The 16590-nt window shown below is 45.6% G+C and overlaps 1 protein-coding gene across 2 annotated transcripts in view; it reads right to left on the bottom strand.

The window, feature by feature from the left end:
- Positions 1 to 1044: 1044 nt before the first annotated feature.
- The window catches only part of ARHGAP31 (Rho GTPase activating protein 31), a 130559-nt gene continuing 115013 nt past the window's right edge, over positions 1045 to 16590 (bottom strand). For both annotated transcript variants that reach the window (XM_017875399.1, XM_017875404.1), the window contains exons 11-12: positions 10689 to 10969; positions 1045 to 6638 (exon numbers count right to left, since the gene is read on the bottom strand). In XM_017875399.1, the coding sequence (XP_017730888.1) occupies positions 4221 to 6638; positions 10689 to 10969 (2699 nt within the window). In that variant the 3' untranslated portion in view covers positions 1045 to 4220. The remainder of the gene's footprint in view (positions 6639 to 10688; positions 10970 to 16590) is intronic.

Below are 16590 nucleotides of genomic sequence, written 5' to 3'. Positions count from 1 at the left end.
CTAAATGATCTACACAGTAGCCAGCCAATCTGTGGTGGCCCCCAATTTTATGCTATCTGTACTGGCACTGATTTCAGGCAATCACCCTTCCACCATTGCCCCCTCCTCTCCACGCCTGGAAAGATGCTTGCTCCCTCTTCTGGCCTTGTTTTGCTAGGAAAGGTTTTGGTAATAGAGCATATTCTTTGTCATGCCACATTTTGAGCTGACCTTCCTGCTGGACAAGTCTAAAATCATATTCTTAGCAACACTTAACCCCAAGACTCATGTGGTCATCAGATTGGACTGGCCATGGTAGAATGTGGCCCAAATAAATCCTGGTGGGAACTGGACTTACTGTGAACTTCTCCCACTCTAATACTGGACAAGATAATTGCATGCTCCCCAGTATCTCTTCACGCAGGAATGCAAGGTGCCTGTGTAGACAAATGACTGTCCATCCAATTTTAGCCAAATATGATTATCATACGCCAAACACTGACAAGAACAATTTATCTTGAAATGAACAGTTTATCTTGGGCCTACTGCTTCATCATTAACTAGGAGTTAACTTGCTTTGTGATGACAGAAGTCTCTAAAATTCCCTTTTCAAGCGGTATGGAATACTGATGTTACCTGGCTCATTTGCAGAGATCTCACACTTCACCAAACCAATTATGACCACACGAAACCTCCGAACTACTTATTCTAACCTAGTTGCCACTTTCTAGTTTTCTAAATCAAAGCAAAGTTCTCAAACACCTGAGTGCCTCACTGGGATGTTCTATTGGATTTGCAATTGTGTTCAATTTGATTATTTGAAATCAGTAGGTCACTTGAATACCATCGACTATCCTATTAAAAGATGCTGGTTACCACACATTTTTCCCCTTCTGCTTTTGTTTGGCAACTTAATGGTTCTCAATCTTGCTCCTGGTTGTTTATGGGGGTGTTTTATTTGCTGCCATTCCTCTCCCTTTTTCACTAGACTCTTGAATGATTTGGGAGTGCTAAGGTACCCAGTGCACTACCACCAAGCTCCCGATAAATATTTGTTGAGGATGATGACATTTACATTTTTTATGTCCTCAGAGTCTAGAATTTTGATTTGGACAATATTTTGAATTTTAGGGTTTAGATTGTTAGGTGTCTTAATGGGATTCTTGTTCAGATCTCTTCATATTCCAAGTGTAGCAGAAAATGTAGGTTACTATTTTCTTCAGCAACCACTAATGCTGAAAGAAAACAACAGTACATGCATGTGTTTCACCTCAAATTCATCATTTAACATCAGCCACCCCCATTTTGAGGACTGATAGTTGATTTGAAGGAGCCCTCTGATAATTTGATTCCATAGCCCTTTCTAGGGCACCAGGTAAATCCTCCTAAAAACAGCAGCTCCTGTTCTGTCCCCTCCTGAATGGAAGCAGACTATTTGATTCCCATCCAGCCATTCTCAGGGAGTTCTTTTCTCAGAGACTCAAATGAGTGGTGAAATAGGTAATCCCAGAGCATTTGGGGGAACAATTTGGGGAGGAAATATGAGTTTTCTTTCTTTCGAATGGAATTTTATCAGTGTCAGGCTAGCCCAGACCACAGGAAGTTTACGAATGCCTTTGTGATGGCTGGCAGGCCGGGCGAGAGTCAAAGCGGAGGTCCGCACTTGAGCAGCAGACGCTGACTGAGAAGGTGAGTCAGTTTCTAAGGCCTTCTGGACTTGACTGGCAAGGAAAGCTGAGAGTAGGGACTATCTCCACAGCTGTCAGTGTGTCTCATGATGACATCCACAGAATTGTGTTCCTGAAGGTGATGCTATAAATGTCAGAGCCTAAAAGATCTTGCAACCATTTTATAAATCCACACAGGCACCTCAACCCTTAGAACTGAGTCACTTGTTAATATGTAAATGGTGGCTTCTCAGTCTATCCCCAAATAAAAATATCTTATAAATGTTACCTAACATTTAAAATAATCATAAAATAGTTTACATATTTCATATTTGGCTCAGAGTTCTGATGGTGAAGCGAAGTGCAGCTCTTTCCCTCCCTCACATTCTAACTGGAATGTGGTCCTTATCAAAGCGTGGACACTGCAGGGGCACTGAGGCTGACATAAAACCTGTCTGCCACATTTTCTGATAAGGCAGGAATGTACTTTTCAGATCTTTTGAACATGGTCTTTCTCATCTGTCGCAACTCTATTTCTTGACTTTGCTGGCCAAGGGGAAAAATACTATATTCTAGGACTTTTCTTTCAGGTTCATATCTCATTGGCTGTTGGTCCAATGTCTTGCTCACCCAACGAGAAGGCCAAAACACTGATGAAATGCCTTGCTCACTCAGTGCTCCCGGAAGGCAGAACTCATTAGCTGACTTGCCAGTTACCCTTGCCACAGACACTGGCTTAAAAGGCACCGAACAAGATTTCAAAACTGTAAGGTTTATCAGGGAGGAAGGGAGGGAGGAAGGGAGAGGGAGGAGAGAGAGAAAGAGAGAGAGGAATATGTATCTGTTGCAGAGAATCAGCTTCCAATTTCTCAGTGGAGGAGGTAACTTCATCTCAGCCCCACTAAGTCCGGAACTACCCTTGGTTGTGATATCCCAGCCCTTAGAGAAATTTCTGCAATGACTGAGCTTCTGGACAGAATTCAGCCAGGCTTGAACCTGAGAAGAGATGCCCTGTGAAGTCCTTTTATGGGCAGCACCAAAATCTGCCAGCAGGTATATTAGTTCTCCTTTCTCTCGCCAGCTGGAAAGGAAAGAACCATTGAAAGTTATACATAACTGAAAAGAAAATCAGATTGGTTTATTGCTTCTGCTTGTATACAGAGTTGAAGAGCAAGTTTGAGTGAGTGCCTGGAGTGGGCAGTGGATGAGGGGAATTATGAAAGGGAGAGGGATTCCTCAAGTCTGTTATTTTTAAAGAGATGGGGTCTCGCTGTGTTGCCCAGGCTGGTCTTGAACTCCTGGGCTCAAGCAATCCACCCATCTCAGCCTCCTAGAGTGTTGGGATTATAGATGTAAGGCACCGCACCTGGCCTCAAATCTGTTCTTGAGCAGTGGAGAGGAAAGGAGAAAGGAAGGGACCCACTGGCTAAAATAAAATACATTTTTAAGAAGGGCAACTCTCAGTGAGTGGTTGTGATGATCACCCTGCTAGGGCTCTTCCCTCTCCTCCTGGAGCTCCTCCCTTCATTCTCTCCTGTACTGCTGGGCCCAGCGTAGTGTGGAAGAAGAGTAAAGCTGAGCCAAAAGTGTTTTCTGCTAGTGCCCCGTCAATTTAAACACATTACGTTTGGAGTGTAGTTCTGCCTTTGTGTGAGGCTTTTATCTATGATGACATCCTGTTCTTGGACTCTTGATACTGTAAAGAAAGCAGATGCCTTCACTTCACGATTGCATACCTAAATTAAGATTTAGTACATTTCATTATGGTAATCCTCAGCGCAGCCTCCACCCTGTGCAGCTACTGGATTTATAAATTACAGTCCAGTACAGTGGCAGTTGGGGCCCCAAATTACCAAAAGCCAGAGCCAGAAAATCTTCTTGGATTGTGCCAGTCTCAGAGTTTGCTCTTGATTCTGATTTTCTATGCTGGTATATGGAAATCATCTTGGACAGGTCTCCAGGGATTCCAGGGAAAGAGCATGGGTAAGAGTGGGTAAGCTTACCCACTTGGATATCTAAGTGCACGTTAGTTTGCATTTCCAAATCCACTTCTAATTTGGATAGTACACTTTACAAAGCTTATTAGAAAACTGGTCTAAAAGAACACGTTTTAAAGAACATTAAAAAGCATGAAGAGGAGGCCTTCTAACCCCAATAGCAACATTTTGAGGTTTGACACAGCAAGAGATTTTTCTTTCTTTCAAAGAACATTATTTCTTTCTTTCAAAGGACAGCCAGCTCTCAAGAGTAATAGCTAAAAGAAATAGGGGAGCAATCCGACTCATATACAAGCTCCAAAGTTCATTGGAGATAAGCATTCCATCCTCTCCCCTTACCTAACCTTCTCTTACTTGCTCACACAGACTTAACTAAATTTCATCTCTCGTTTTTTCCCTTGACCACTCTTCTGGCAAATGGACTAATTAATAAGTGGTCAAAAGGCTGAAGAAAGAGAAGTCAGAGGCCAAAATAGGCCCAAACTTGATAACCTGTGACTGGAATATGGCAAGCTGGCCCTGTAATAACTTCCAGATGAATCAGGATATTTTTCAGACACCAGCAGGTGAACTGAAATCATTCTATTTGCCTCCCACTTCTTCCATCCAGAATTACTGATCTCCTCTGGGGCTGGTAAAAACAGCTAGTTGAGGTCTCTAGTCTCTGGCCATTCTTAGGGATGGTCATTTTATTCCTAAGTGTAACCCCTTCTGGTGTGACCCATGTGTTTTCTGCCAACTCTCCACAAAGAAGTCCAGGGGAAACTGTCTGGGTGGGACTTCTGATAGGGGACAGCAGGACCTTGGAATCTGTCACTGTGGATGAGGGGGGCAGGTGGTCCATAATGGGGAAAGGAGGACTGAATAAGATTAGGCTCTGAGGTCTTCCTGGCCTTGACCTGTGGAAAGGCTTAGAACCCCCAGATGGTCGCTCTAGTTTTGAAGAAAGAAGGTTGTCCCCAGATGGCTCTGTCTCTGACATGCGCTTTCTGCATTGCACTGTTGCGTCCTGGGTGGAGAGCAGGTTAGATGAGCCTGGTTCTGGAGAAAGGGTGGGACCCTCGCACATGCAGGGTGCAGTGGCATCCACTGGTGAGGACTTAACAGTTCCAGGATCTTGCTTTGGTTTTTCTTCCTTTGGGCTTTCCAGGGAGGAGGGAGAATCATCTTTGGCAAGTTTCTGAGTGCTCCCACTGATTGAGTTGGGTTCCTCTTGGCTCCTCTCCAGAGGCTGAACCCCACTCTCCCCTGAGCTCTGAGAGGGCAGGGGCTGTGGGATCTGGGTGTACTGAATCTTGGGAGGGATGACTGGGACCGCCCTGGCCTGGCACATTTTGACCATGAAGGAGGTTCTCACAGCTGACACACTCACAGGAGCTGAGTTACGGCGGCCTGTCAGTGCATGAGTAACAATGTCCAGGTCCTGAGGGTCCTGGGGGTCCTGGGAGTAAACCCTCCAGGGGTCTGCTTTACAGTAAGATGAGGTCATCCATGTGACCTTTGGGTCTCCTGGCTCAGAGACCTGCATTCCAGGTGAACTAAATGAGGCCACATTCTCAAACCAGAAGAGGTCAGCAATGGGAATGGCAGGGTCCAAGTTGAGGGAAGAAGGCCTGTTTTTCCCTTTTGGGGGCCCACACTCTGTGCTCTTCAGCTGTAACTTTGTGGGGTGCTCTCCAGGTGAAGGGCTGTCCTGCATGCTGGGTGAACTCTCCTTGCTGCTCTCTGGCCCAGGAACATCACCTTGCCTAATCTGTGGCCTGCTGTGCCCCAGGTGTGTCCCCAGTTCCTTTCCCTCTGCTAGGCTGATGGGGCTGGTCTCTGCTGGCTTGGGTTGCACACCACGTGGTCCCTTCTGGTTGGGAAGAGCCTCTGCCCCTTTCAGGCCAGAGAACTCTCTGAAGGACCTCAGGGCTTTCTCATCCCACCCAGTAATCTCTCTCCTGGGTGCCTGAGGCTGAAGAGGGTCAGAATTCCTCTCTGTTTCAAGATTAGCACAACTGCTGGAGGAGGGAACCTCGAGAGTCCACTGGCTTTTAACCGTGGGTTTACTGTCTAGAGAATGGCTCTGGCGAAGGCTGGGCCTGTGGGAAAGCCTCTTCTCCAACTGGTGACCCTGAAGGCCCTGTACCTGGGCCTCGTGCGCGTCTTTCAGGGTGGGAGAGTGAAGGGGACTCGTCACCCACTGGGGTTCCTCCCAGGGCTCCACCATCTCCAGGCCATGCTGGGCAATGTCTGTCACAGTGTCATCTTCGTCACAGTCTGAAGGCTCCTGTACTGAATGGGTTACATTCTCCTCTCCTTGTGAGGCGATCTCAACCTCCCTGGTTGGGCCTGGAAGACCACAGCCTTTCCCCTCGGAAGCAACATTCTTTGAATTTTGCTTGTCACTGTGTCTTGGGGTGGCCTCCTCTCCCTGACAGAGGTTAGAGATCTCAGGGCTGTCTTGGGACTTCTGCTGGTCTATGTAGGGATTTGTCCTCAATTTCCTGGATGAGTCTTCTCTCTCTGGGCTGCCCTTTGAAAGCAGGACTGGAGGTGACTCCTCCAGAGGAGTTGGAGGGGGAGGAGCAGGTGGGAGTGGAGGAGACAGATTCCCTGGGCCTCCTACTTCCACTGTTGCTTGTGGAGATGCGGTCTCAAACGGAACTATTTCCAGAAGAGCCAGGCTGGCGAGGTCTGGGTGCACGCCCTGCTCAGGCTCTGGCTTCTCTCTACTGGCTGCTGTGGAAGCCCCCTGTGTGCTCTGATTGGCTGGATCCCTAGTCCACACCTCCAGAGGGGAGGAGACTGGAGCCTGGAAGGAGCCACAAGGCAAGTTCCCAGAAGGCTCTGGGGGAATAAAGGGCCCCAGACTCGACTCAAGAATAGGCTGAATTGGGCTGGTCTTCAGAGCAGGAGGTGGCAACGATGAGAGCTCCTCCTCAGATTCAATGATTTTCAGCTCCTGTTGAATCTCGGGCCAGATCAGGACATTGACCAGATCATCTTCATCCTGAAAGACATCAATAAACTGATTGTCTTAGAACCAAGTACTCTGGGTGCTGACATCAGCGTTTCCAGTGAGAGAAAAAGACTGGCAGCGCCAGCCTGTGCCAGTTCAGCAAATACAGGATGCAGCACTGATAATACCTGTGGCTATCTGAGTGCTCACCATGCACCATCACATACTTTAGCTGTATCTTGTGTAATTTTCCCAACAACTCTAGGAGATAAACACTACTATAATTACCCATTTTATAGACGAGAGGTCTAGGTTCAAATAGATTAAACAATTTACCTAAGTCATACGGCAGCACACCAGGATTGAAATCCAGTTCTGTCTGCACCAGAACGTTAAGTACCTAATCTCTATGCACTGTTGCCTTATAAAACAACAAAAACCCTGGTCTCATTTAACTTCAGGTTCACTAGAAGGCACACAAGGATGAGAGTCTTCCAGTGGAATGAAAATGTTAAGTCTTACCCTGACATCTGCTTTCCAAATAAGTAAATACAGTTCTTTTTTAATTTTTTTTTTTTTGAGACAGAGTCTTGGACTGTCATCCGGGCTGGAGTGCAATGGCGTGATCTTGGCTCACTGCAACCTCTGCCTCCTGGGTTCCTACCTCAGACTCCCTACTAGCTGGGATTACAGGTGCACACCACCACATCTGGCTAATTTTTTGTATTTTTAGTAAAGATGGGGTTTCACTATGTTGGCCAGACTGGTCTCAAACTCCTGACCTTGTGATTCACCCACCTTGGCCTCCCCAAGTGCTGGAATTAACAGGCGTGAGTCACCACGCCCAGCCTTTAATGTTATTTTTTGAGACAGAGTCTCGCTCTGTTGCCCTGGATGGAGTGCAGTGGTGTGATCTCCGCTCACTGCAGCCTCCACCTCCTGGGTTTAAGCGATTCTCCTGCCTCAGCCTCCTAAGTAGCTGGGATTACAGGCCTGTGCCACCTGGCTAATTTTTGTATTTTTAGTAGAGATGGGGTTTTACCATGTTGCCAGGCTGGTCTCAAACTCCTGGGCTCAAGTAATTTGCCCACCTAGGCCCCTCCAAAAGTGCTGGGATTCCAGGTGTGAGCCACCATGCCCAGTCTCTTTTTTCTTATTACCAAGGAATACATATTTCACATGGAAAAAATTTAAATACGTATTAAAGGAAAATACAAAGACATCAAAATCATATATCCTTACTCCCCACAGATAACCACTGTTAACATGGTGGGAATTTCTTTGTTGTGGTTTGTGGAGCTGCCTATTCTCCACCTTGCTTGCTGTCCTTGTCTCCCCTCAAGTCCAGCTTCCCTTTGTCCTTCTAGACTCCTCCCTTTCCCTACCTAAAGCCCAAAGCTATAGACAGGAAAGGGATGGAAGGAGGCCTGCTCAGGGCCAGAACAACTAATTTCAGTTTCTTTCTGGTTTTTTTTTTTTTTTTTCTTTTTGAGACAGAGTTTCACTTTTGCCACCCAGGCTGGAGTGCAGTGGCATGATTTTGGCTCATTACAACCTCCTCCTCCGGGGTTCAAGCGATTCTCCTGCCTCAGCCTCCCAAGTAGCTGGGATTACAGGTATGCGCTACCACACCCAGCTAATTTTGTATTTTTAGTAGAGACGGGGTTTTACCATGTTGGCCAGGCTGGTCACAAACTCCTGACCTCAGGTGATCTGCCCGCCTCGGCCTCTCAAAGTTCTGGGAAAGGTGTGAGCCACTGTGCCCGGCCCAGTTTCTTTCATTTCTTGCCTCAAGGCCTAATTCTATCTCAGGGCGAGCAGCCGGGGGACAAATCTCCACCCTGGGGTGGCACAGGCCTTTGTGAAAGTAATATTTGCTGCTGACCTCTTGCCCCTTCTCACCTAGCTCTAATCACTTGCTATTTCATATTAAAGTTACTTTTATGCTTGTCTTATTATTCCCAATGGACTGTGAGCTTCTTGAGGTCAGGATTGTGTTTATTCATCTTCGATTCATCAAGGCCAAGAGGTGCCCAGTATACTGTAAATGGGGGCTCCATAAAGGGTCTGCTAAACTGTAATGAATTCAGTGTTTTCTTTTGGATTATTTCTTTCACATATCTCTGTGGGATTGTCAAAATTAGTCTGCTTCTACTACACTGCATTCATCTGTGAACATTTCTATTTTGCCTACGAGACTGTGCCCTGCTTCAGAGCGGGGACAGCTTCATCTCTTTACTCTCCTCAGCACCTACATTAACTGAGCTCTTACTAAGAAATCAATACTGAGAAACCATAAATTTAGATGAACAAATGAACATCTAAACTCCCTTCCACTTCACTCTGCCCTCTCGGTAGGTGGACCCACAGTGCATCGTCTTGCTCAAACCAGAAACCTATGAGGTGCCTTTGACGTTTCCTTCTTTCTCAGCCCTTTAATCCTTCAACAAGTCCTGTCCTTTCTACCTTCTACATAGTCATTGTAGTCCTTCATTTCTATCCCCATGGCCCCACACTAGTCTACACCTCCAGCTTTTCTCTCCTGGCTTACCACACACTCCCCTCCTGATGCATTGGTGCCTCCTTTGTTCTTCAAGCCGTTCTCCGCACAGAATAGAATGACCCATGAAAGATAAAATTCTGAACACCTCATATGCTTTCCCATTGCCCGTAGGTTAAACCCCAAATCCCTTCCAAGCAGTCCTGGCTCCTGCATCCCCCTGAGTCTCACTTTTTCCAGCCCGGCTATCCCAGCCTTGCTCCCATTCCTTGAACGGGAATGCTCTTTTCTACCTTGGATTCAAGGCACATCTTATTATTTCTGCCTGGAGGTCTCTCCTTTGCTCTTCCACCCAGTACCCCTTTCTTCCGTCTAAGTTATCTGCCTAAATATGCACTCTACAGAGAAGATTTCCCTGACCCTTGTGGCATGCCTCCTCCCTCTGACTAGGTTGGGTCCTCTTGCTATGTGCTCCCATGCACTCCATGCTTCCATAGCACACCAGGAATTACTTGTTCAATGTCTTTCCCCAACTAGGCTGTTAGCTCCAAGAAGGCAGGGATGGCTAAAGCCTTGTTCACTATGGTGATGCCAGTGTCTGGCACAAAGTTCATGTTAAATACAACTTTTGAATGAATGAATGAACTGATGTCTTTACTTGTTCCCTTGAATCCACCACTAACTTTAAGTTAGCAGCACTAACTTTACCTGCTTCTCAAAGCAATGCCATTCATTCCTACAGGGTCCTCCCTGTAAGAATTCAATCAATTCCCATATGAATCTCTTCATCTTTCCCCTTCAATAAATGCAAATAGATCTTATAGAGACCCTCGCTCAGCCATCCTGAGGCCTCCATGGCACCTCACTCTGCCCTAACTCCCAACACATGGTTATTCTGTGCATATCCTGAAAATCAAGACTCTGGAAGCAAGTTCAAAGGCATCCTCCTTTCTGGTACCCTCCTCTGGTCACAGAGCTGCCACCCAAATGCATGACTCCTCCTTGGGTATCCCTGGAAAACCTCCTCACACTTTCTATGGAAGGACATCCCATAAAAACCTTCTTGGAAAATTCCACCTCTACAAAGTAGACAAGGTTTAGTCAGCTCCAGTGTTGTATTTTAACTTCCCCAGAGCCCACGGGAGGAAAGAATGGATCCTGGAAATATTTCTGGTTTTGGAAATAAGTGTAGACAACTGCCCATCCAGGATGTCTGGAAGAAGAAGTCTGGGCTCTGTGAATGATCATGATATTTGGGACTGGGGTGTGACAAGCAGGTCTTGTGCTGCTTCTGGGATTGAATGTCATTACATTCCAGGACATGTTACTGGCTTATGGTGACCTCTGGTCAGGAATACTTAAAGTTGAGTCTGTACTAGGGAATCCGAGCAGTATATTTCCTCCCCATCCCTGCAGGACTTCTGAAAAGTCCACTGCAAAACAAATCTCAGACTTTCATTAGAAGTTTGTCTCTTAAAGTCCCTTTGGCAGAAACTGATTTTCAAATTTTTTTTTTTTTTCCAATTTACTTTACATTGTACCAAGAGCCCTCGGGAAAAAATAACTTCACCTGGCTGGAGCAGGTGGAGAGTGTACCTTACCATCTCATGGAGAAGGACAACTTCGGCTCTGGCCCTGGGGCTCTCCTGCAGGGTGCTGGACTCCATCTCACCAGCCTCTTGTCCCTCCTCCACCACCTTCTCTGGATTTGGTCTCTTCTCTAATTCATTTGAATTTTGAGAGCTCAAGGAGCTTTCTGGGGTTTTCTTCTCCTCCAGGTGGATGCCTGACTCCTGGGACAGGCCTTTGCTGCATTCCACTGTCCCAGGTGCTTCAGATACTGGCTTGGCATCCTCAAGAGCTGCCTTCTTAGGTACAGAAGCTGCAGTGAAAATGGGAGTTATCAGTTAAAGGAGGCTTCATTTCAAGAAAGACTGTCCCCAAACAGTCACTGTCCTGTCTCCTGGCCCTGCTTCAAGAAGGATGGAGGGAATTCCCCCAGCTCACTGCCCCTTGCATTTACTCTTTTCTTCTAGCAATGTCCTGGCCTCAGTTCCCAGAGTTAAAGATTGTCAGAGAAGGAAGGGACATCAAAGATCACCTAGTCTGGTGGTTCTCAACCAGGGACCATCTTGCTCCTACCGTTTTCTTCTTCCAGTGGACGTTTGGCTTGTCTGGAGACATTTTTTGGTTGCCACAACACTGGGGAGGGGTGAATGCTACTGGCATCTAGTGGATAGAAGCCAGGGATGCTGCTAAATATCCTCCAGTGTACAGAACCTGTCCCACAACAAAGACTTATCCAGTCTAAAATGTCAGTAGTGCTGAAGTTGAGACACCATGCTCCAGCCCAGTCTCTGACTTCTCAAATAGCTGGTCAGACTTTGAGAAGTCCATCTAAGTGTCCAAGGTTACAAAAATCTATTATTCACATCTTGCTGCAAAGATATCTTATAATTATGATTAACAGCTTCCTGTGTGACTCTTCCCAGGGGTTATCTCTTGTCAATTTGGATCTATCCAAAGTGATTAAGCTCTGTTCTTAAACATCTATGAGATCAGGAATAAGCAGGCAGATCTCAAATTTGGTCTCTATTGCTTTGCATGAAGGAAAGCCCCGTTTCATTGCATAAAGCTGTTTCCACACTCTGGATTAAAGACTGAGCGAGTACCCAGGACTGTGCTCGGCACATAGCAGGCCCTCAAGAAAAATTACCATTTACAGTGGTATTAAAGAAACCTGGGTTCAAATGCTAATTTCTCAATGAATCTTGTAATCTTGGTACAAAGGCATCATAAGACTTGCTTTTCAGGGCTGATGTGAGGATAAAGTAGACAATGGAGACAAAGCATATAGCAGTGTCTGGCATACAGCACAAGCTCAGAAAAGTTTGTTGGTTAAGATTGGTTAAGACCAAACCACTCATTGCCATTGTTTACACTGGTGTCTTAACTCTGAGGTGTCTCACCACAAGGCCACCCCAGCAACTCAGATCTAGTGACAGCATCCTGATGTCTGAACTAAAATGCTTCAGAATTCACAGCAGTGGTATTTCCTTTTGCCCATCACTTTGTAGGCTTATTTCCTGAAATTCAGTTTTATCTTTGAATATGTAAAATATTTACAGAGTTCAAAAGTTAAAACTACAGGTCATTCCTTGGTATCCACAGAGCAACTCATTCCAGGACATCCCCCCAATACCAAAATCCATGTGTGCTCAAGTCACTGATATAAAATGGCATACATAGTATTTGCATATAACCTATGCACATCCTTTTGTATTAAATCATCTCTAGGTTGCTTATACTATGTAATGCACTGTAAATGCCATGCAAATAGCTGTTATACTGTATTGTTTAAGAAATAATGGCAAGAACAAAATCTGTACATGTTTAGTACAGATGCAATGTTTTATTCTGGAGATTTTTGATCTGTGGTTGGTTCAATCCGTGGATGTGGAACCTTTGAATGTCAGGGGCCCACTGTATATAAAAAGGCCCCTTCTTGCTGGCCCAGCCACAGGTCTGCTCTTCTACCAGTCCCCTTGCCAGGCCTTGCACTCTTCTGCTCTGGTCCTCCCTGTGGTTGCAATCTAACCCCTTCTTCAAGGCAAACCTAACAACGCCTCTTTCAAGGCTTCCCAGACCAACCTCTCCTTGGTCACCCACCATGTGTCCATCACTGTTGCTTCCGGTTTGTTCCATACTCTCACTGTCTCTTAGAGATAACTACTTTTATTAGTTTATTGGTTTATTCTGTCAGTTTATTTTTGCATATTTAAAAAGATACTTGTATATATTTTAGTTTCCCATCCTTAGTACACAAAATCACTATGTGATACAGATTGTTGTTTGCTTTACATTTACTCACTTAACATATCTTGAAGCCCATGCCATGTTAGTAGAGAGGGAAATTAGTCATTCTTTTTTTTTTTTTTTTTTTTCAGACAGAGTCTCACTCTGTTACCCAGGCTGGAGTGCAGTGGTGCAATATCGGCTCACTGCAATCTCCGCCTCCTGAGTTCCAGCGATTCTCCTGCCTCAACTTCCCTAGTAGCTGGGACTACAGGCACCTGCCACTGCACCTATCTAATTTTTGTATTTTTTAGTACAGACGGGGTTTCATCATGTTGGTCACACTGGTCTCAAACCCCTGACCTCAGGTGATCTGCCCGCCTCGGCCTCCCAAAGTGCTGGGATTGCAGACGTGAGCCATCGCGCCCGGCCTGATCATTCTTTATGATGTGGCCTAGTTTGGGTTTCCTTCAAAGCAGATCCTGAAAAGGGTCCGAGTAGCAGGTGGCTTATTTAGAAGGTGGTCCCAGGAAGCAAAAATGAGAAAGTGAGAGGAACGGAGGAAAAGTCAATAAAGAGTATTTTGTTGAGTTGGTTCCCATTTTCAGCAACTGGGACTCAATCTCTGGTAACCCTAAGAAGCACTATGTAGAATGTGCCCCCCAACAATCCCTCCGTATGATAAGAGGCTGGGTCATTCCTGATTCCTAGCTTGTATTACTTGAGAGCTACCCCAGTTAATTCTCCATGCTTCTGAGCTGTCCCGCACAAAGGCTGAGTGAGCCAATCCCTTCGTAAAATGCTCTGAGGCAGAAAACCGGAAACGCAAGGCAGGCATCTGAAATGGGTGCCTTTCGTGTGCACAGAAACTGTCCCCGACAGATGCGCAGGAGTTTAGGGGAATGTAGTGCAAGGCTCACGAAGCTATGGACTCTATAGAACTTCATTGTGTGGATGCATCCTAGTTATTCAACCAGACCCCTAAAGGGGGCATTTGGGTTGTTTCCAGTCCTTTGCTATTACAAATAATGCCATGACATGCAAACGTCATTTTGTATTTATGCAACTATTTATTTAGGATACATTCTTAGAAGTGAAACTTTTGGGTGAAAGGGTAAATGCATCTGTAATTTTCAAACACATATTTTTTTAACATTCTCCTAAAATCTAGTAGTTGGAGGAACTTGCCAGTGTCCCTTTTGGTAGAGCTTCTTTCTATTGATCATGACTATTAATATGGACTCCTGTGTAAGGTGTGGAGGAAGGGCCCATGCTAACCATGAGTTTGTTCCTATCACTCACTCCCCTGCTGAAAACCCTCTGTGGCTCCCTATTGCCTCCACTCTGGCATGCAAAGCCCATCTCACTGTGGCCCAGTCACATGTCCTCTCTTCTCCCACTCCCCTAACAGGCCTTGTTCTCCACTGCTTTGGTCCTCCCTGTGATTCCAGTTGAATCCATTCCTCAAGACATAAACCTAAAAACATCTCTTTGTAGCTTTCCCACACCATGTCCTACCACAGCACTCAGTGTTATTATCTATGTGCTGCACAGTCCTCACGTTACCATGATCTCTTCTCAGGTACATGGCTTCTATCCTTGGGTAAGTTCCTCAGAACAGAGGCAGTATCTATTCCTAAAAACTACCTGCAAATCTCCAACAAATTTTTGTGGGCTGACAGATTTGGTGGCTACTTCTAAACTACAAGAAATCTCCATAGCTCAAAAGGGAAAGGCATTGTCACGTTCCCAGCATGTGACACATTATACACAAAGCGGGTGACCATAGAGGCAGAGATTGATAATCGCTGCCCAATATCTATCCTCTTCTTTAGTTGGAGCTAGAACCTCCCCCACCCCTCAGGTTTTAGCTGGGCACATGGCTTTGCATCTAGTGACAACATGTCTCAGTCTCCTGAGGGTAAGTGTGGCTGTGTGAAATATGTTTGGCAGATGGGATGCAGTGGAAACAATGTGTGCAGCTTCTAGGTGACATCCTTAAGTAGAAGCTGCTCGGCTTCTTCCTGTAGGCCTTTCCCATGGGTGAGAATGTGACTGTGGGGATGTTGTGCCCACTCTGACCATGCAGACAAGGACAACACCCCTGAGTATGGCTGAAGGAGCCTGGAACACTAGATCTCCTGGATCACAGTCACCTTACTCTGGACTTGTGCGTAAGATAGAAATAAACTTCTACCTTATTTGAGCCACTGGTTTTCTATATTATAGCAGCTTAGCCTGTACTTTAACTAATATAATCAACTAATGAGTTTATAGGGTAGGCTTGCTCCTGGTTAAAAAAAATAGGGCAAAACAACTTTTTGCGGATGTTACAGAATCATATTTCAGATGCACTAAAACAGAACTAAGAGGATTCTACTGTAAATTCTTCAGTAAAAGAAAGAGGCAACTCCTAATATCTCTTAAGGAAATTCTGGATTTTCATTTATCAAGTTTCTGTAAAGCTATATGTTTATTCTGATCTTTCTTAATTAACATTTCTAGAACGGGATGCAGAGAGTGTTAGTTGTAATTTTGAAACCAGCCCATAAGCTCATCCTTCACTTTCGGAAGGATTCTGTTTGCTGTCCTTTCTCCCCACCGGCTGAGGATAAGGTTAGCACCACATACTCTTGAATCAGGTAAAAGTCAGATAATCAACCATGATGATTACATTGATTAATCCTTCGATTTTTTCATTCAGAGTAATCAGTATTTACAATCATTTAACTTTAGTTAAAATGCACCACTTACTCGATATCTCTACGCTTTGGGTCGCACTGGAATTTCACTTAGATTGGCCAAAAGTGGGAGAGTTGGTTTGACTAGATCAACTAAAAGTTTAAATGGGTAACCTGGAAAATTGTCTTTAATTCTTTTTCTTTTGCCCACTGCTACTGCACAACAGAAAGAAAAATATTTAAGGCCGGGCGCGGTGGCTCAAGCCTGTAATCCCAGCACTTTGGGAGGCCGAGACGGGCGGATCACGAGGTCAGGAGATCGCGACCATCCTGGCTAACACAGTGAAACCCCGTCTCTACTAAAAAATACAAAAAACTAGCCGGGCGTGGTGGCGGGTGCCTGTAGTCCCAGCTACTCGGGAGGCTGAGGCAGGAGAATGGCGTAAACCCGGGAGGCGGAGCTTGCAGTGAGCTGAGATCCGGCCATTGCACTCCAGCCTGGGCGACAGAGTGAGACTGCGTCTCAAAAAAAAAAAAAGAAAAATATTTAATTAATGAAGGTGAAGTTCTCCACCTGGAATAATCATGGACGTTATCATGAGGTTAACACTGAAGTTAACCTCACCCCGTCAGAGAGCAGGGTGAGGGGACCTGTTGCCTCTGAGACTTTCAGCAGTCCCCTTCCACCCTGGGTCTCAGATCTGGAGGGCTGCCTTCCACAAGGCCCCTCTTTCTGCCCTGACTGCCCATTGGCCATAGGTAGGAAGGCAGGCTGGAGTCTCCCTTAGTGTCTTTCCCAGACCAACTTAATGCAAAATGGGTATTCTTATTTATATGGAGGAGAGAGGGGGAAAAAATGGATAACAGACTGTCTCTAAAAGACCCCGATCCACTCTTCCGGAGAGGATAACAAATCTCACAAAAGCCTTTGGAAATACTGTTTTCCTCAAAGCCTTCACTCCCTCCCCTACCCTTCATCCTGCTGCATCCACGCCAGCCCATGACACTGTTTTCCAGACAAGGCATC

Source organism: Rhinopithecus bieti, unplaced genomic scaffold (genome assembly GCF_001698545.2).
Source record: "Rhinopithecus bieti isolate Rb0 unplaced genomic scaffold, ASM169854v2 scaffold_1251, whole genome shotgun sequence".
Lineage (NCBI taxonomy): Eukaryota > Metazoa > Chordata > Mammalia > Primates > Cercopithecidae > Rhinopithecus > Rhinopithecus bieti.
Note: the sequence above shows the minus strand (reverse complement) of the source record. Positions and strands in the feature narration are given on the sequence as shown.